This window comes from Myotis lucifugus, unplaced genomic scaffold, assembly GCF_000147115.1.
Source record: "Myotis lucifugus unplaced genomic scaffold, Myoluc2.0 scaffold_25, whole genome shotgun sequence".
Lineage (NCBI taxonomy): Eukaryota > Metazoa > Chordata > Mammalia > Chiroptera > Vespertilionidae > Myotis > Myotis lucifugus.
Window position 1 is genome coordinate 1,142,007 of NW_005871073.1, and position 20,903 is coordinate 1,162,909.

Genomic DNA, 20,903 nt, shown 5'->3' on the forward strand with positions numbered 1-20,903 from the left:
CACAGGCTGGGCTGAGGGACCCCCCCGCCCCAGTACACAAATTTTTGTGCACCGGGCCTCTAGTGTTTTTTATAAAAAGGTAAAATGTTTTCTAGTATAGCCTCACATCATAAACACTTAAAGAAAAGTGAGATGAAATAAGATTAGAAACCAATCTAGGAGATGGTACAAATATTGAAAGTAAGGTGGATCAAATAACTTGGCAATACTTGCTGTTTCTTGAATAGTTTTTTTTAAAGCTAAACCAAAATAAACAGAATAAAAGAAGTATATACATAATGACAAAATTAAAACCCATATGATAAGATTGGGTTTTAGACAAGAACAAAGACATTAGACAATTGGCCATTCATGAATATTGTTCAGAGATGAGTTAATAGTATTGTATCAGTGTTAACTTCCTGGTTTTAATAATTGTACTATGATTATATAAGAAAATAGCATTTGGGGAATGGGTGAAAAATATTCAGAAATAATTTGTAATTTTTATAACTTGAAATTAGTTCAAAATAAAAAGTCAAAATAAAGGGAGGAAATGTAGATGTCAATTATGAAAAAAACAAGAAAGAAGAAAACAGAAACAGAAAAAGTAGAACTGGAAAAAAACGTAGAAGATAGAAAGAGGCCTAATTCTTTTAATGAATATATACACAAATGGGCTAAATAAGCAGATCTAGCCATTTGCTGTTTTATGATACATATATAAGCAAAACGTCAAAAGTAAAAGGATGGAAAAATGTATTAGGTAAATTTTAACTAATATAGAGCTGGTGCAATTACACTAATATCAGATAAAATAGGTCTGAGAAAAAAACATTATTATGAACAAAGAGGATAAATGCCCAGCCTGCATGGCTCAGTGGTTGAGCGTTGACCTATGAACCAGGAGGTCACAGTTGGATTCCCAATCAGGGCACATGCCAGGTTGCGGGCTTGATCCCCAGTGTGGGGCATGCAGGAAGATGTAGATCAATGATTCCCTCTCATCATTGATGTTTCTATCTCTCTCTCCCTCTCTTTTCCTCTCTGAAATCAATAAAAATATATTTTTAAAAAGATGATAGCCCTAACCGGTTTGGCTCAGTGGATAGTTGCATCAGCCTGTGGACAGAAAGGCCCCAGGTTTGATTCTGGTCAAGGGCATGTACCCTGGTTGCAGGCACATCCCCAGTAGGAGGTGTGCAGGAGGCAGCTGATCAATGTTTCTCTCTCATCAATGTTTCTAACTCTCTATCCCTCTCACTTCCTCTCTGTAAAAAATCAATAAAATATATTTTAAAAAATAAATAAAAATAAAAAGATGATAAATACACGATAAAAGGTTCCATTCAACAAAAAATTGTAACAATAACTATCATGTAGATCTTTAATAAAATCACTTCAAGATGTAATGAACAAAATTTGATAAAATTAGGGAGACGCCAAAAAATCCATAATTATAGTGGAATATTTCAATATCTCTCTCTCCCTACTTGGTTAAGCATACAAAAGAAAAATCAGCAAGAAAATAGAATATTTGAATAACAGTGAAAAGTCTGATCTAATGGACTTAGCATTTATTATAACTCTGTTTTAGCAAACACCAAGGAATAGGTAGAAGCCAGGATTGAAAAGGATCATCCTTACAAAAACCATCTATAATAATAAAAGTGTAATAATAATAATAAAAGCTGGGGCTGCGAGGGAAGCCTGCGTCCTGGGTGCCAGAGGGAAGCCAGTGCTGGCAGCCAGGGGAAGGAAGGACTACTCTTGCACGAATTTCATGCATTGGGCCTCTAGTGAAAGTTATAAAAGCCTACTTCTTAGGAGACTGTCTTAGTAGTCTTCCCACTCAATACTCTAGGCCAGCTGTGGGCAAACTACGGCCCGCGGGCCAGATCCAGCCCGTTTGAAATGAATAAAACTAAAAAAAAAAAAAGACCGTACCCTTTTATGTAATGACGTTTACTTTGAATTTATATTAGTTCACACAAACACTCCATCCATGCTTTTGTTCCGGCCCTCCGGTCCAGTTTAAGAACCCATTGTGGCCCTCGAGTCAAAAAGTTTGCCCACCCCTGCTCTAGGCATTGCTCATCTTACAATTGAGGGAAAATAAGTGAGTAGTCTAGAAAGGGTCTGCATCTCAAAAACAATGCTCTTACTTAATATGAACTAAACTAGAGGCCTGGTGCATGAAATCCCTGCATGGGCGGGGGCGGTCCCTCAGTCCTGCCTGCACCCTCTTGCAAACTGGGATTCCTCGGGGGATATCCAACTGCTGGTTTAGGCCCGAACCACTTGCCTACCTGCCTGATCGCCCCTAACCACTCGCCTGCCTGCCTGATCACTCTCAACTGCTCACCTGCCTGTCTGATTGCCCCTAACCACCTCTGCCTCGCCTCCTGCCACCACAGCTTCATCCGGAAGGATGTCCAGAATGACGTCTGGAAGGTCATTCGGCTATCCAGTCTAATTAGCATATTATTATGCTTTTATAATTATAGATAGTAGAAGAAGGAGACTACCAAACTCCCTAAACTTCCAAACTAAGGTTTACTGAGCCCATATTTTAGTAAGATCAGAGAAAGAAAACTACTAATAGTTCTTAAATAAAAAACTTTGTATTTAAGGAAGGAGTAATACTGCTAAGAAGAAAAAGTATTTCTCATGTTATATGACTTTGAATATATGCTAATAGGTACCATTTGGTAAAATGGATTAATAGAAAGATACAATGCCCCTATTTAAAAATTAACAGAAAATATTACCTGGTGAAAGAAAAGTAGTTTTTAACACTGAATTGATAAAATCTCATGCCAGAAAATAATAATAATCTATTCAAGCAAAATTAGTACAATTTTGATTTGCTTTTAAAATTAACCATTTTTAAAGCAAGTATAAGATAATTTGCTGTTAGTTACATGAAAAAAATATGAGGAAAATGTTATTTTTACTCTAATTCTTCTAATGATTCAAGAAAAGTAAGATACTTTTCAACTCCCATAGTTTTAACCAGATATATTAAAAATAAATATGAAACTATAGAATTTTATATAAATGGGTGATTGTACAATATTTAAAATAACACAGGGAATGACAGAGTGTGTCAGATTTCATAAATTCAGATAGCTTAGTCTAAGACAACCATATGCCCATGCATGTGATTTAATAATTACGTAGCAATACATTTACAGTCTTCAGCAGGCATCATGGTTAAATAGAAAGGGCACTAGACTTTGGATGAGGAAACAGAGCCTGGAAATAGCACTAGCAGAAAAAAGAAATAATAAATATTCAGATACCAGAGGTATGGAATGGGTGGTTGTACAATATTTAAAATAACACAGGGAATGACAGAGTGTGTCAGATTTCATAAATTCAGATAGCTTAGTCTAAGACAACCATATGCCCATGCATGTGATTTAATAATTACATAGCAATACATTTACAGTCTTCAGCAGGCATCATGGTTAAATAGAAAGGGCACTAGGCTTTGGATGAGGAAACAGAGCTTGGAAATAGCACTAGCAGAAAAAAGAAATAATAAATATTAGAAGGAGAAATAAAATGGAATTATAAAAAAAGAAAATAAATGAAAACAAGATTTGGTTCTTCAAAAATATAAACAAGATCAACAAGTTTAGCTATAAAGACCAAGAAAAAAAAGAGATGATGGTTGCACAACAATATGAATGTACTTAAAGGACAGTTAAAATTTGTTAAAATGGTAAGTTTTTGTCATACATATTTTAGCATAAAATTAATACAAGAGAAACACCTAGAACTGAGTAATATTTTCAGATTAAAAAGCCACAATAAATTAAATGAAAAGAATATCTACCTTAGGTAACAAACAAATATGAGACAAATCACTGTGAAATTTCAGAACAGCTGTTATAAAGAGAAAATGCTAAAAAGTTTGTCAGATGGGGAAAATAATACACGTTAATATACAACAAACTGAGAACTAAATGGCAATATACATCTCAAAGGTAACAGTGGAAGCTAGAAGAAAATAAAGCAATAAAAAAATTCAGAAGGAAGTTCTACACAGTCAAATCATCAACCAAGTGCAAGTGAAGCATAAAGACATGTTTTGACTTTCAGGCTTTAAAAAATTTACCTCCCAGATATAATTTCTCAATAAACTAATGAGGAATACATTGTATTAAAATAATAAAATAAATCAAGAAAGAAAAAGATGTAGAATCTTGGAAACAAGGGTCCCAACACAGCATAGATAAATACGTTCTTGAGATCACAGTTGAAGAAACGATAGCCTTTAACATCAGCTTTAGTCAGTAAGAAGTTTTGAAGAATTCAGCAAAATGAAAGGCTAAAGTAGAAATATCTTAAAAAAATATTTAATGCACTTGGGGATAGCAGTGCTATGAGATTTCCAAGCAAGTTAAAATAACTGTATAATGAAGCAAATATAATCCTAATACAGTGGGGCCTTGACTTATGAGTTTAATTCATTCCGTGACGGAGCTCGTAACTCAAATTACTCGTATGTCAAATCATTAAAGTGAACGAGTGAGACACATGATGCTGGGCTGATGTTGTGGCGTTCACTGTGACATTCGCTGTGCCACCTAGCAGTGGGGTATCTGAAGCTGGCTAGTAACCCGAATTTTAGCTCTCAACTCAAAGCAAAAAATCATCCGAGAGACAGCTCGTATCTCGAAAAACTCGTTAGCCGGGACACTCGTAAATCAAGGCCCCACTGTATGTTGTGTGGCTCAGCTGTAATGTTTACACAGCCATAAAAATTAAAATATTAAATATTAGTTAACCCCCAAATAGTGATAATATAATTCTATTGGGATAATAGAGGAGGAGCATGTAAGCATGTGTATTAGGAAGGATTTATAACTGTATAATGTGAATATTTGTAAAATGTTAAATGAGATATGGATATTTTATCTAGAATACTCAACTTGAATTTCATGGAGTCTTATATTTATAGGTCAAAATTAACATGTCCAATTTCTGAAAAATTTAATTACTCTTCTTCAAAATCTACTTTTCAAATATAATTTAAAAATTCATATAACTAACCTTTTTGAATGAGATGTCTTGATTTTTTGCCAATATCTTTTTTCTTTAATTCCGATAAAGGAGAGGAAACATGTTTTTTCTGTTTATTCAAACTTATTAAATCGACAGGAGAAAGTATATTCTGTGGAAACAAAATAAAAGCAATGACACCAATGATAATCTCATATATATTTTAGAGTTCTCAAAGAATTCTCACTTGTTAAACATCATCATTGATTTTCATTTTAAAACAACAACAAAAACCTGTGAGACAAGCCAGAGTTAGGAAAGGTGAAAAGAACTCCACTGTGTGTTATTCTGATTAATTATTTTTCCATTAAGAGTTTATGACAATGCTCTAAGAGACATTAAACAAAAGGGGGACATTTCAGGAGGATGGCATAATTAAAGGAACTAAGGGGGAGAAGAAATGAGGAATAAATAGAGAAGTGTTAAGTGTTTAGTGCTGCCCAGAAAGCCTAAAGGAAAATTCAGAGTAAGAAAGAAGATGAAAAATTACTTCACAGAACACTAAAAGGTAGTAACAAAGAAAGAAAGAGAAATTGGACAAGAATTATCACAAGTCTTAAAAGTACAAATGGATCAGATATGTGTGGAAGGAATAGATATTGAAAGGAGCTTCACAGAGAATGGGCCACTCTCAGATGTAAACTGGGCAATGTCTGTAAAGTGGGTGGAAATGTTTTAATAACTAATACTGTGCTATCCCTTTTTCTCTTCAAAGTCCATCCAGGAGTGATACAGAGGATCCATGAGGTCAAGAACCCAGGTTCTTTAAAAATTTGTCATCTCTACCTTACTGCATCTCCAAGGCTTCTATACTCAATGTTGACTCTGGAGTCAAAATAGCTACTAGAGCTCCAAACACAATGTGTGTATCTCAGTCAGCAATATGGAGAAAAGGGTGAATGATAAAACACAGGCCATGTGTCTGAAGAAACTTTCCCCCAGGTCCTTTCAAATAACTTTAGTTTATTTCTCATTGATCACCCATAACTACAAAGGAGAGTATAAGAAATACAGCCTTTTGCTAGGTTCTTTGCTGCCTGAAGTAAAACTGAGTATCTCTTAAAAAAAAAAATACAAAGACAGGTATTGGTAGGCAATCAGTAACAGACTGCCACAGAAAAAAATAAGAATCTTGGGAGGGGATATACATTTGTATTTTGAAAAACCTTTCTATTATGCTTTCCTTGACTAGAACCACTGTCTTAATTATAAAGACTCTAAATATATATCTTCAAGTAAATCTCCTTTGTGAGATGTTTGTTTCTGTATATTTGTGTATGGAATACTTGTATAGTGCTTATCATTTGTCATTGTTTCAAACCTCTGTACAAATATTAATTTATGTCATACTCATAACAATTCATATTAATCTATGCTCATACTCATTTATGTCATACTCATGAACTATGCTCTTTCACCTAGAAAATGTCATAGACATCTTATATTCAAGAAAACTGAAGTCATATTTTTCCTTTAAACCTACTAATACTTCTTGTTTTGGTGACTAGCACCACCTTCATCCATTGAGAGGAAATTCACATAAACTCTCTAATATGTGATAGCTGGCAGAATTTTGAAATAGAGAACTCATTATCATATCTATCTTGACCTATCCACTTGTGCAAACGTCCTTATTCCACAATTTAACAGAGACACTTGAATATGTGTCTTGGTCCCCTGTATTTACAATTTTCTGCCCAAATCCCTATACCATATAATAAATATACATTTAAATAAATATCTTTGAGTTTCTAAATTTTAAATTTTATATGTGTTCTCTAATTTTTTATTGAAAATGATTTGTTTTGATGTGATGACTCACTGTGCAGGAATTTTTGAATGCTCATGACAGATACAAACTGGTCTTAGAATAAATCTCAGTTTTTGTTTTTCACTAAAGTTTTTTTTGCTAATCAATTCTTACATTTACATGACAAATATACTTTTTGATAGAAAAACAAATAAGTAGGTACTTTTGAGCTCATGTATTCCTTTTATAGTTAGATTTTCTTACAGTTGCCAAGAATAATTGTAATATAATACACAACATCAATACTACCAAAATATGACTTTTAATAATGTTGCTTCTATTTTCATCTGGGTTCAAATCTTTCCATTAAACAAAGTAGGACAAAAATGTAGACAACTGTTTTGCAACCAAATCTGTAACAATCAATTGCAAATGCTTTTCAACCTTAAATTTACCTATCAATTCTATTCTTAACTCTTCAAGTTATGTCATCATTCTTTTGTTTTATTACTTCTAGGCATTTTCCTCTATTTTGGTAATCTCTTTGTCTGCCCCTCCTAACAATATAATTCATCAAAAACCTTTGCCATTCTACCTTTTAAATGTATTTCAAATCTGTTAACTTCTCTCTATTTTCACTTTACTTCTTCTAATCTAAACTATAATAACCCCTTCCAACCATAAATAGCCTCCTGTTGGTCTCAGTCTTCACCCTGGCTTTCACAAGACATTTATTAAAAGGTACATCTGATTATGCTTCTCTTTTGCTTTAAATCCTCTGATGGCTGCCCAAGGTGCTCAGTCTTTACTATAAGCTACAAAAACACACACACACACACACACACACACAAAAAAAAAAAAAAAACAGCAAAATACAGTCCTTGACCATACAGCCAAACTAATCTCATTGCTATTAGACTTTGTGTATTATACTCCAAGCACACTGTATTTCATTCAATCCTTGAACCCAACTCAAATTAAACAAGATATTGCATGCCTAAGTACCTTGTGCAAGCTCTTCTCACTGCCTAGGCCACTCTCCTTCCTATGCTTTGCATGGCTAACTTCCTATTGTTCAGATCTTAACTGTAAATATTAGCTCCTCAGAAAAACTTTCTGTGACAGTCTTGTAAAAAGTAGGCTTCCTCCTACAATTCTCTATCTCAAGCACCCTATTTATGTAGGTTATAATTTCAAATTGAGAGAATACAATGCTAGCTCAAGATTAATAACTAATACTAGCTAGATAAAGGGCATAAGGAAGTTTCAGAGCATACAGGTTTCTTTCTTTGAAAATCTCTCCAAAAATGTATTTATTACTCTTATGACAAAGCCATTCTACTCACAATACTATTTTTCCTAATACATGTATTACCTTGTATAATAGTTAACATATTATATAGTGACTAGAGGCCCAGTGCACAAATTTGTGCACTGGCAGTGGGGGGGTGTCCCTCAGCCCCACTTGTGCCCTCTCACAGTCTGGGACCCCTCGGGAGATAATGACCTGCTGGCTTAGGCCTACTCCCAGGTGGCAGAGGGCAGGCCCAATCCCTAGGTGCCTGCCCCGCAGCCCCTGGTCGGGCTCAGAGCAGGGCCGATTGGGGAGTTGGGGCGCCTCCCCCTGTCATGCACAGAGCAGGGCAGATCAGGAGGTTGTGATGCCACCCCCAGTCACGCTCAGGGTAGGGCTGATTGGGGGGTTGGGGCGCCGCCCCTGTCACACTCAAGGCAGGGTCGATAGGGAGGTTACAGCGCCACCCCCTGTCATGCACAGAGCAGGGCGGATCAGGGGGTTGTGGTGCCACCCCTGTCACATATAGAGCTGGCCAATCAGGGGGTTGGGGCGCTGCTCCCTGTCACACACAGAGCAGGGCCAATCAGGGGGTTGGGGAGCTCCCCCCTGTCACGCACAGAGCAGGGCCGATCAGGGGGTTGGGGAGCTCCCCCCATCACACACAGACTAGGGCCAATAGGGGAGTTGGGGCACCGCCCCCTGTCACACACAAAGCAGGACAGATCAGGGGGTTGGGGCACCGCCTCCTGTCACCCACAGAGCAGGGAAGATCAGGGGGTTGGGGCACTCCCCCCTGTCACACTCAGGTCAGGGCCAATGGGGAGGTTGAGGCTCCACCCCGTCACACACAGAGCAGGGCCCATGGGGGGGTTAGGGCGCCGCACCCTGTCACACACAGAGCTGGGCCGATCAGGGGGTTGGGGAGCTCCCCCCCATCAGGCACAGAGCAGGGCCGATCAGGTTTGGGGCGCCTTCCCCTGTCACGAACAGAGCAGGGTGGATAGAGAGGTTGTGGCCCTGCCCCCTGTCACACAGAGAGCCGCAGGGCAATAAGGGGGTTTGGGCGCTGTCCCGTCACGCTGCTCCAGGGGCCAGGAGGCTTTGCGGCTCCACTGATCCCATTGCTGGGAGTCCTTGCAGCTCTGCTTGACACCGGGGCAATGAGGCCTCGCTGCTCAGCTGATCCCGGTGCTGGGAGGCCTCGCTGCTCCGCTGATCCCGGTGCCAGGAGGCCTAGCAGCTCCGCTGATCCCAGTGCCAGGAGGCCTCGCAGCTCCGCTGATCCTGGTGCTGGGAGGCATATTACCCTTTTACTATATAGGATAGAGGCCTGGTGCATGGGTGGGGGCTGGCTGGTTTGCCTTGAATGGTGTCCTGGATCAGGGTGGGGGTCCTGCTTGGGTGCCTGGCCAGCCTGGATGAAGGGACGATGGCTCTTTGCAGCTGGTCACACCCCCTTCAGGGTGGGGGTCCCCACTGGGGTGCCTGGCCAGTCTGGGTGAGGGGCTGAGGGCCGTTTTCAGGCTGGCGGGTGACTGAAGCTCCCAACCTCTCCTTTTTTTTGGGGGGGGGGGATTTATTTACCTTCTATGGCTGTCACTGGAGCTGAGAGCCGGCTTTAGCTCTGAGGCTCGGCTCCAGCTCTGAGACCTCGGCTGCTGAAAGCGAGGTATCTGGGCTTTGTTTAGCTTCTATAATTGAAACACTGTTGCAACTCCAGCTCTGAGGCCCGGCTGGCTGAAAGCAGGTTTCTGGGGTTTTGTTTAGCTTCTATAATTGCAACATAGTTGCTTATAGTGCAGCTCAGAGCTGGGAAGCGGCAGGCGGGGAACCTTGGCTTTCTCCATCACTGGAGCAAGCAAGCCTCCTGTTCGCTTCAGCTGCCTGGCTGCTGGCCGCCATCTTGGTTGGCAGTTAATTTGCATATCGCCCTGATTAGCCAATGGGAAGCGTGTCAGAGGTATGGTTAATTACCATGTTTGTCTATTATTAGATAGGATAAATTGAGAAACATTCTGTACTGGTTTACCTAAAAATCACACTTTAAAAGTAGTATAACGAACTCTACAGAATAAATATTTTGTTTAGAACAGTCAAAGTGCTAGTGTATTCTACCTTATATCATAGTTAAGAACATTTCTCACCCAAAGAAGAAATTATACTGTCTGAGTACTGGGAGTATGTTTACTTATCTCAATATCCCTGCACCACTTTGAATTCTCAACCTCTGTTGGCAGTACCAACTCACAAATGACAGCAATAAAAATATTTATTTGTTTGAAGTTTTATTAGTTTATTCAACAAATATGTATTGAGTGCTAACTAGTATATCCATAACTATGCTAGGCATTGGCACAAAGTTATTATTTTGTGAATATTTAAATCCTATACTTCTCAAAATATTTCATAATTTAATGACTTATCCTCTATGTGGATGTGAAAAAGATGAAAAGCAAGAGAAAGACATTGAGACTGAAAAAACCACAGTAGAAAGCACAGGCTGAATGCTACACACACTCATGATAAAACTATGCATTTTTATTAAACCACATGTATTAACTCAATTGGTTAAAATAAAAGTTTACAATGCTGCTCAAGTAATCCCCAAATGACACAAGTTCACATGATGACGTAAAATTTAATGATGGGCAATTAAACAGAGATTTCTAAAGGAAAAAACATACTTTTTTTTTAAGAGTAAAATGTATACCCCAAGAATCTATTTTTCTAGACATATTTGAACACTGTCTGATATTTATGAACTGAGGAGAAAAGAGCAACAGATAGGGACAGCCAACAGTTTACTAACGTTTAGGTTCATCTTCTATACCTTAAACATTCCCAGCATTTTAGAGACTTTATACATTTTAAATTTGGGTTTAGAATCTGAGGAGGGGTTATATTTACAATAAAGAAAACATTTCAATAAATTAACATAGAAAACATATTTTTAAAGTAAAACATTATAATCAACTTAAATATGCTTTGTAAACATATGTTGATAAACTATCAAATTGACTCAATGTTTTCTAAAATTGAAGTTATAGCCTCCTGCAACTCAGAATAATATACTCATTTTTGAAGTTCAGAATATTTGTAAATGCTGCTTTGTATAAGCTTTTGTTGCAATACTAAGGATTAAAATGACTATTTCAAATGCATATAACTATTCTCCCCTCTCCCCAATGCTAGAGCAAAAGGTGAATTATTTAATGGGTGGATTATGTAATAGATGAATGATGTACATGTATATATAGTATACATACACATACTCAGGGAATATATATTTATAGGCTTAGTAAATTGCTAGCACTGACCATGTTAGCCAGCCCACAAATTATTCAGTGCAAATCTCAATTTGTGTGACTTCACAGTGTATTTGGCACCATTTCTTTAACAACCTCGGCCTTACTGTCTTATCGGAAATATATCAGCCATAATACAAATGTTTATTATTTACATGAAGTCCAATATTCCTATGGCTGGATAAAATGACTCAAAATGGTAGTTTACCAGGACCTCCAAAGATACAAACAGCCTTATGTTAGGTTCTTAAGCTATTAAAGGAGGAATTATCTGAATCCTTGTATTTTATTAAACAAAGACTTAAATATAAGGACATGCCTGCAATTTACTATGAGTCTCTCTGAGCTTCCTAGGTGAATACTGTCAGCAAAAATCCATGCCTAGATGGAATATCTCTAAAACTAACTTAAGTAGACCAGAGAGCAGCAATGTGATTTCATAGTTAATATTTTCTAAGACACAGTACCTAAATTTATTTTGAGAAAATTCAGTCCTATCAATTTCTAAAACACAAACCTTTGTCATTCAAAGCTTAGAATTATTGAAATACATTGAAATAGCCATAGCCACTCTCTCTTACCTGGAACAAATAAAAATTCGTTCTAAGTAAGTAGTAAAGAATGGTCATTTTATTGTTTGTGTTATCTTTGTTATTAGAAAAAAAAAGAGAGCTTAAAAGGTTTTGCATTAGCAGTCTCTGCAAAGCAAATTTTAGATGGTACATTTCACCGGATTTAAAAAATAGTAATATTAGCTCTCTTGTATGAGCAAGCAAATAATTTCATGAACATTGTTATACAAGTTTCAAATTGCTAAAATATGCTGGCTTGGATGAACTAAGTGTATTTCTCTTTTCAACTTTACACTTATCTTGTGTGTACAGCTGATATCCCTAGTGTCCAATCTGAGTACAGGCTTTCATCCTGTTGTCCAGGGAATGATGGGCACAATTCCTTTTGACACTGATGAGAGGTGAATACATAAATCCAGCCCACTTCAGTGAAAATGGACCCATAATTTTTTTTTACCCTGAAGAAAAATACAGTAATAAAGTTTAAAGATGGGAAAAAATACAGTCAAACTCTTCAGGTGTACCATTAGTTAATGATAGTCAGCAAACATTACATTTTGCCTTGAGGACAGTAAGTTCCAGATTTGCATTTAGGTGCTCATGAATTCTAATAATCGTGGATTTCTATATGATAGGAAGAAACCTAAAAGCACGAATGATAGGTTTTTCACATTTCAGTGAACTCAAAAGTTGAAACTAAAAAAGAAAGGTATGCGTTTTACATATTTTCTTCTACCTCTATTCTCCACTAAGATCTTTCTTGCAAAATGAGTATATGCATTTCCTATAAATATTTAGAAGTTGAGAATATACACTATTTCCAACATAAAGACTGCACCAATTTTAAAAAGTGTGTATCTTGTATAAAACTTTAATGGTGTCTCTGAACTAGTATTTTCAAGATTACATCAGCATTTCTAAGATTTGGGGGAAAAATTACTTGGCATAGTGCGTAAGAACAATTACCCTTATATAAAAATATCCTACCACTAATAGTAGCTAAAGAAACATGCTATGAAAAATTAAGGCTATACAGCACAACATTTTTATTTTCTTAATAACCATGTAATTATTTATGATTAATTGACCTACATAATTCATTATTAGTCTGTTTATATCATTAGCCTCTAGCATTTCTGAGATTATAAATTTTATTATAATGGCCACAGTATCTATTAACCCCTCTACCTTCTCTAGTAACCTCTTTACCTTTTCTATTTTTGAGGGTGTTCTGAGTTCTAGTGTAACAATACTGGCAAGAAAATCCATTTTATTTACATAGTTCATAACTTTGTAAGATCCTCTTACACTCTTTGCATGTTATTTTTAATCTATGGTCTTTAGATGAATACCTTAATTCTTCTCTTCCCACATATAAAAATCTCAATAATAATAATTCTGATAGCTATCTTTTCATAGAATCACAGTAGATTAATATTTTCAGAAAAGAACTCCATGAGTTATAAATTATAATGCAAAATAACCTTACAATTTGGAGTATATTTATTGTGAATGCAATAAATATTATTCTAAATCAATATTTTGTTGAGTGCCTCCTATGTGCATATCACTGTGCTAGGTAAAAGGTGTCAAAAACAAATAAAATACAACCTGCTATAAAGTGGCTTCTATTTCTACAGTAAAATCATTCATATAACACAGCCACCTTCAAAGGAAGTAGGCCATAAATAAATTTAAATAGAAACAAATACCAGAAAAGTATTAGCAGCAATATTCTAATTAATTAGAGAAATTAATTTCTCTGAATATTAAAAGAGAACAAGTTTTTGTTCTGAGTCTCATCAGTGACTTTATCCTTTTAGTTAATGCTGCAAATTGAAGCAAAGAAGGAAACAGATAATGAGGTATAATGCTGGAAATAATCTCATTCATAAACAAAAGGAAGTAAAGATCAGATTCAGGAAGGAGGTTTGGGGCTGGGCATTAGGTGAATGAACAAAGGCATTTTAGTGCCTACTTTGAGATGGATATTGTCTGGTGGCATAATTGTTGAAAGAAGGTAATGTGCTGGAATGCAAGTGCATTGGATGGAGGACCCATAGCAGTGCTTTTTTATCTTATTATCCCTATCTATGAAAAAGATTCAATGCTCTCAAATAATAGCTGATTCATAGTAGCTAAGTTCAAATATAGTTATTTTTCCTGAGCTTAATCCTACTACTGGAATCTCTCACGATATGCAGCAATGGTTCTCTTCTGAAGGAAGAGCTGTTTGTAAGATATAATGCTCTATTTCTGAAGTCATATTTCCCTTCCTCTGGAGCTACTAAATCTCCAACATAAAACTCTACTCTCCTTCCCAGTCTAGGGCCTAAAGTTGGAGACAATAAGCCTCTCCAGACCAGTACTTACCATAAGAGTTCCCTATTAATTTCCTTTGCTCATAGCCTAACACTTAATCCTGGTAATCAGTTGTTTTTTAATCCTCACCCTAGGATATGTTATCTTTTATTGATTATAGAGAGAGGAAGAGAGAGGAGAAAGAGAGACAGAGAGAGAAAGAGAGAGAAACACTGATGTGAGAGAGAAACATTAATAGTTTGCCTTCCACATGTGCCCCAACTGGGGATCAAACCTGCAACCTTTTTGGTGTACAGGATGATGCTCCAACCAACTGGGCCACCTGGCCAGGGCAATCCTGGTATTTAGGTTTTGATCTCATTCTTGATCATTCATCACTCTGTTATGTTTTTGCAATGTTTCCCAGTTCTAACTTGACATCTTCCTTGAGCTATTTCCCAAGCCATCCAGTCTTTAGTATAAGTTTTGTTCCTAAAACAATCCTTCAACATAGCTCCTAGGTTTTGATACCCGGTGGGAGACATTAATATCAACTTTCTATCTCAACTTGACCCGATTTCAATGTTGATATACTTTTCATACCCTCTACCCATGTGTACAAATGATTGTACACATTGTACAAATGGTAAATTGGTGCTAGCCATATAGACAAAAAATAGAGCTTACAGTACTCCTTGAATTTGAAGGTACTTACCAGACTGGTCACCCTTTGCTAGTTCCTATCACTATAACCACTTAATTTCCTTACAATTTCCAAATTCTTTCTTGCCTAATCAATTTTGCTTCAATTAATATACCATCTCCTATGAATGTCAAGATAAAATGTATGTTAAAGTTCCATTTAACATTTAAAATTTGAGTGATATTTAAAAAACTGTAAATGTTATCAGAAGGTTAAGCTCAATGGACAGCATCTTGAAGAAACAGGGCAGATGTAAAAAGGTATATAATACTCTATTTACATACTAGAGGCCTGGTGCATGAAATTCGTGCATAGGGGGTGGGGAGGGTCCCTCAGCCCTCCTGCACCCTCTCCAATCTAGGACCCCTCGAAGGATGTCCTACTGCCGGTTTACAGGGATTGGGCCTACACCAGCGGTCGGACATCTGTCTCACAATTTGGGACTGCTGGCTCCTAACCACTCACCTGCTTGCCTGCCTGCCTGATTGCCCCTAACCACTCTGCCTGCCAGCCTGCTCGCCCCCAACTGCTCCCCCCAGCCGGATCACCCCCAACTGCCCTTTGTGCCAGTGTGCTCACCCCCAACTGCCCCCCTTGCTGGTCTGCTCACTCCAAATTGCCCCCCTGCTGTCCTGATCACTTCCAACTGACCCCCACTGATGGCCTGCTCATCCCCAACTGGCCTCCCTGCTGGTCTGCTTACCCCCAATGGCCCCACCCCTCATCAGCCTGATCACCCACAACTGCCGTCCCAACCTGTCCTGATCACCCACAACTGCCCTCCCCTCTTTGCCTCTAACCGCCTCTACCTTGGCCCCACCACCATGGCTTTGTCCAGTAGAATGTCTGGAAGGTCTCTTGGAAAGTCTCCCAGTCTAATTAGCATATTACCCTTTTATTAGTATAGATAGAGATCTGGTGCATGGGTGGGGGCCAGCTGGTTTGCCCTGAAGGGTGTCCCGGATTAGGGTGGAGGTCCCCACTGGGGTGCCTGGCCAGCCTGGGTGAGGGGCTGATGGTCCTTTTCAGGCTGGCCATGCCCCCCGATGACCCAAGCTCCCAGACTCTCCTTTTTTTCTTTTTTTTTTTTCAGCGCCTCCTTGAGCAGAGGCCAGGGCGGGCTGGAAGCAGGTATCTGGGATTTATTTGTCTTCTATAATTGAAACTTTGTAGCCTTGAGCGGAGCCCAGGGCTGGCCAGGGGAGGCGGGAAGCTTGACTTCCTCCATCGCCGGGGGCAACCCAAGCCTCCTGCTCACTCCAGCTCCGTGGCCGCCGCCATCTTAGTTGGGTTAATTTGCATACTCGCTCCTAATTGGCTGGTAGGTGTAGCAGAATGGTGGAGTGATGGTTAATTTGCATGTTTCTCTTTATTAGTGTAGATGGAAAACATGGGGCAAACAAGTAAGAATAAACAAGGAACCTGAAGAGTAAGGTAAAAATACTAAACAAGCTGATATGTATTGTTTATAAAATATTAAGAAAAAAAACATTGAAAAGGTAAACTGAAACAAAATTTTAAGAGGCCCATAAATTACTGAAATCTATAGCTTTATTATTATCATTCATCTAGACTCTGGAAACCTTCCTACATTCTCTTGTCATCTGTCCATAATATTTCACTACCTGGAAAACTTTAGGCTAATGGATATAAGATTCCACACTTTACTCTCTCCTTTATATTATAATTAAAACAATTAAATAATCATCCTAACATCTGGTTCTCCACCATCTTATACAAAAGTTTGAATAACAAATGTAACTTAATTCTAAATAATATAATATGTATAAATGCACTATATTAAATGCATACTTTTAAACCCTCAAGTGAAAATTAGTATGTCCATTAACAGCCCTATCCAACTTCAGTTTCCACAATTTCTCCCACAAATCTCTTAGTATAGTTAGGATAATGTCTTTTCCATTTATACATGTACCAAGCTAATTCTCACCTTCATAGCTTTGGTCAAGAAGTTTTTTTTGTTTTGTTTTGTGTGTTGTTGTTGTTGTTGTTTTTTGTGTGTGTGTGTACTTTTAATTTTACTTTTTATTTTTTGACATTCAATTATTTGTATGTTTGACTGCACACATGGTGCTTACATATATATATATATTGGTCATTATTCTATTACCTCAGCTAAACCAGAAATTCCTAAAGAATAAAATATTCCACTCACTCTTGATTTGCTCATAGTATGCTGAAGTAAAAAGAGCACTGAAATTAGAGTATATGTATAAACATATGTAAGTATATATCTATTGCCTAAAAGTATACAGGTAAAGCGGATTTTGTGATGATAAAGGCCATGAAATGTACACTATAACACATGGTCTATCAGTGATATAAAACAATGTTCTGGTTGGGAGCATGTGGGAGGTAATCAATCAATGTGTCTCTCTTACATGTCTCTCTCTCTCTCTCTTCCTCTCACTCTCTCTCTCTCCCCCTCCTCCTGCTGCCTCCCTCCCTGCCTGCCACTCTCTCTAAAAAGCAATGGAAAAAATATCCTTGGGTGAGGATTAACCAAAAAAAGATATTGTGTTTAATTAAATAGACACAAGAAGAATATCATATAGAAAGATGTTAAAAAGATGGCAATATAATTAACATATAGCAAAATTTATATCCCCCTTGTAACTCCCAATTTCTATATCTGAGTTTTAAGTAATTTAATTTTCCTTTATTCACCTCAAAGCACAAAGTATTTGTGGAGTATTATTATAAGCACATTACACTTCCTAACCCTTTATCTTTCCAGATGTGTTATACTATTATGTAAATCCTCTACTCAATGTTCTTTTTCGAGTGATCTCTCATTTGACCTTGACAACCCCACAGTTTTGTATCTAAGAGTATGTATTAATCTACATCTCCCTTCTGCTTTTCAAAACTAATTCTACAATTGCTTGGTTTCAAATCCATCTTATCCACACCTAGGGAGCTAAGCATAATAAATGGTGTCCCAGGTTGGTTTTTCCAGGAAGGAGATATCAAAACATAGTTAAGTGCACAAAAAGTTTATTTGGGAAGTACACACGTTATAGGAAAATGGAGGAATAAGAGTAAGCAGGGAGAGTCAAAGTTTCTGCCAACCAACCACCAACCCTGAAGCAAAGGCTGTCTATCTGCGAGTCCCACACTGCGCAGAAGTGGCCAGGTCCTTGTAACTCTGCCTTACTCAGGAATTGAGGGAGGGCGCCTAGAGAATAGTGTGACCTCAACTTGACAGCAGAGGTGGACCCTAAAAACACTTAACAGTTGGAGTTGTCAGCTAACTGCATTCCTTGCATCTGAGCATCTATAAATGGTAACTAATACTATCCTTGTCTGCTTCTGTCCTAGGTTTATTCATCATGTCTTCTCCATTTAGCCTCAGTAAAATCTTTTATTAAAGGAAACAGTCTCTATTTTATTTTTCCTGTCAGTGAGGAGCATATGGCCTGAAACCCAGAAAGCACATAATAAATACCTGTAAAACTTTATTAGATGGCTAAGTTTAGCCCTTTTTGCATTGCTGAGGTCATTAAGCAACAGCTGTAGTTCTAAGCCATCATTATTGCTTCTAAGGATCGCTAAAAAAGGCTGAATTAAACACAAATTAAATTATCCTTAGCTCTGGTAGCCCTAGTATCTGCCCTTATAAACTCTTCTGGTAAGTATCTCATACTTCTACCTGACATTAAAAGCCACTACTTCCCAAAAGTCTTAATATTCAGGATAACTCCAATTTCTTTCATGAGCCCCTTTAGAGGTAGAAAACAGACTAATCTGAATTTGAATTTGTATACTCCTTGCAATTCCACACTTTATATAATCAGTCCCTACCCAATGAACGTTTTTCAGTGCTTTCCCTGCCCCTACAAGTTTCAGCATAGAACTTGCTTGACTTCAATTTTTAAGGCCTTAGAGCAGTGGTTCTCAACCTTGGCTGCACATTAGAATCACCTGGGAATCTTTGTAAAATCCTGATTTCTGGGCCTCATCCTCCGGAAATTCTGTTTCTTTGTTACTAATATTGTGGCCCCACCCCATAACAAAGAGACAGAATTTCTGGAGGATGAGGCCCAGAAATCAGGATTTTAAAAAGATTCCCAGGTGATTCTAATGTGCAGCCAAGGTTGAGAACCACTGCCTTAGAGTTTGTAACAGTGCTACGAACAGTCTACGTATTTAAAAAAATACCCATCTGAAATGAACTGCATTGGTGATGGGGCCCCAAAATGACTGTCAGAGAAAAACAATGCATTTCAGAGAAGATATAAGCACTTCGTACAAAGCTTCTTTCTTAGAATTATATAAGCGAAAACAACATCCCAGAAGCTCATTGATAATAAAGGTCTGTTTCCAGAATAAGGAAGGACTCTCACTTCACAAAACAATAAAATTTTAAAAATTTAAAGTATTTATCCATAATTTTCTTTTAACAATTCACAATAAAATGAGGTGACTCATTCCACATCTCCTGAGTTTGATATAAGATCAATGTTCTCAATCAACCTTAGTATCATTTACTGTTAAATCAAAGAGGGCAAAAGTAGATTCAATATTTTGTGGTTTGCAAATGGAGCTGATTATTCTTTCCCCTTCCTCCATATTTACCTGAACTTAAAGTAGGTACAAAAAAAATGCTTCAAATATGATTAGGTTCTTGGATTTAGAAAATTAGGGCCACCTGGCACTGCCATGCAAGCTGTGCTCTGCACAACTCCAGGGAATGACTTCCACATAGACCTCGATGTAAACGCACTGGTGCCCTGTGCAATGCAGGGGCCCAGAGTAAGGAGAATCTTTCTCTTTCCTCTGCTACTCACGTAGACAATGTGATAAATCATCTCATTTTTCTATAGTCAAAAGAAAACTAAACTTCACCAAAGAAGATACACATATAAAAATACGTCATTGGGGAATTGCAAATTAAAGCATCAATAATATACTATTACACACCTCTTAGACTCACTAAAATCCACAACACTGACAACACCTAGTGCCAGTGAAGATATGGAGGAATAGAAACTTCCATCCATTACTGGTGGGAATGCAAAATGGTACAGCAACTTTAGAAGACATTTTTGTATTTAAATAAACAAACATGCTCTTACCGTATGATCCAGCATTCATGTTCCCTTGTCTTTAACCCCCCCCCCCAAAAAAATGTTATGTCCACACAAAACCCTTCAGAAGGATATGTACAGCAACTTTGTTCATAATTGCCAAAACTTGGAAGTAACCAAGATATCCTACAATAGGTAGATGAATAAATAAACTGTAGTACTGAGAGGAGTTAGAAACAGGGTTAGGCAGACTGGGTAAGCGGGGGAAGAAGAAAGTACAGACATAAGTGCAGGGCTGAGCAGGGTCGAGCTCCAAACTGCAAGGATGTTTACCTTGCAGGAGCAGACTGTTATAGGATTTCAGGGCAGGAGGAATAGGGAAACTGAGACAGAAAAGTTAAAACAAGGCCAAACAGTGCGGGCAATTTACAGCCCGCTTGTAACTAACAAACCTATTATCTTCCTCAGCCAAGGCCACAGAGCATATGGTTAAAAAACCTCCCTCATGAGCGAATGCAGGAAGGCAGGTGGAAAGGGGAAAGGGGAAAAAAGGTCGTTTTACTCCTTAAGCAGAGAATCCAGCAGTCTCAAGGACTGGCAAGATAAAGTTGCCAGGTACTTTTCATGAATTCTGGAAAGCCACAACAAAGTAAAAAAGAAACCTGGAGAATTAATCCCATACCAAAATAGTCAGAGGAATTTTGAAGTCTATGGACAGGAGGGTGTGTGATGCCTCTGACCCCCACCCAACTTGATCTTCAGATTACCTGAGAACCCGTCTGCGCTTCACGAGACAGATATATGTTTGCTTGCTTTGCTTTTGCTTTTTCAAGAAAGGTGCATGTTTAATTGCTTTTAATAAATTGGCTTTT

General features: G+C 37.8%; 1 protein-coding gene across 1 annotated transcript in view; it reads right to left on the reverse strand.

Annotated features, from left to right (window-relative positions):
- LRRIQ3 (leucine rich repeats and IQ motif containing 3) overlaps window positions 1–20,903 on the reverse strand; it is an 89,333-nt gene that overhangs the window by 33,614 nt on the left and 34,816 nt on the right. The window contains exon 5 of the mRNA XM_006086086.3: window positions 5,044–5,164. Within this exon, the coding sequence (XP_006086148.1) occupies window positions 5,044–5,164 (121 nt within the window). The remainder of the gene's footprint in view (window positions 1–5,043; window positions 5,165–20,903) is intronic.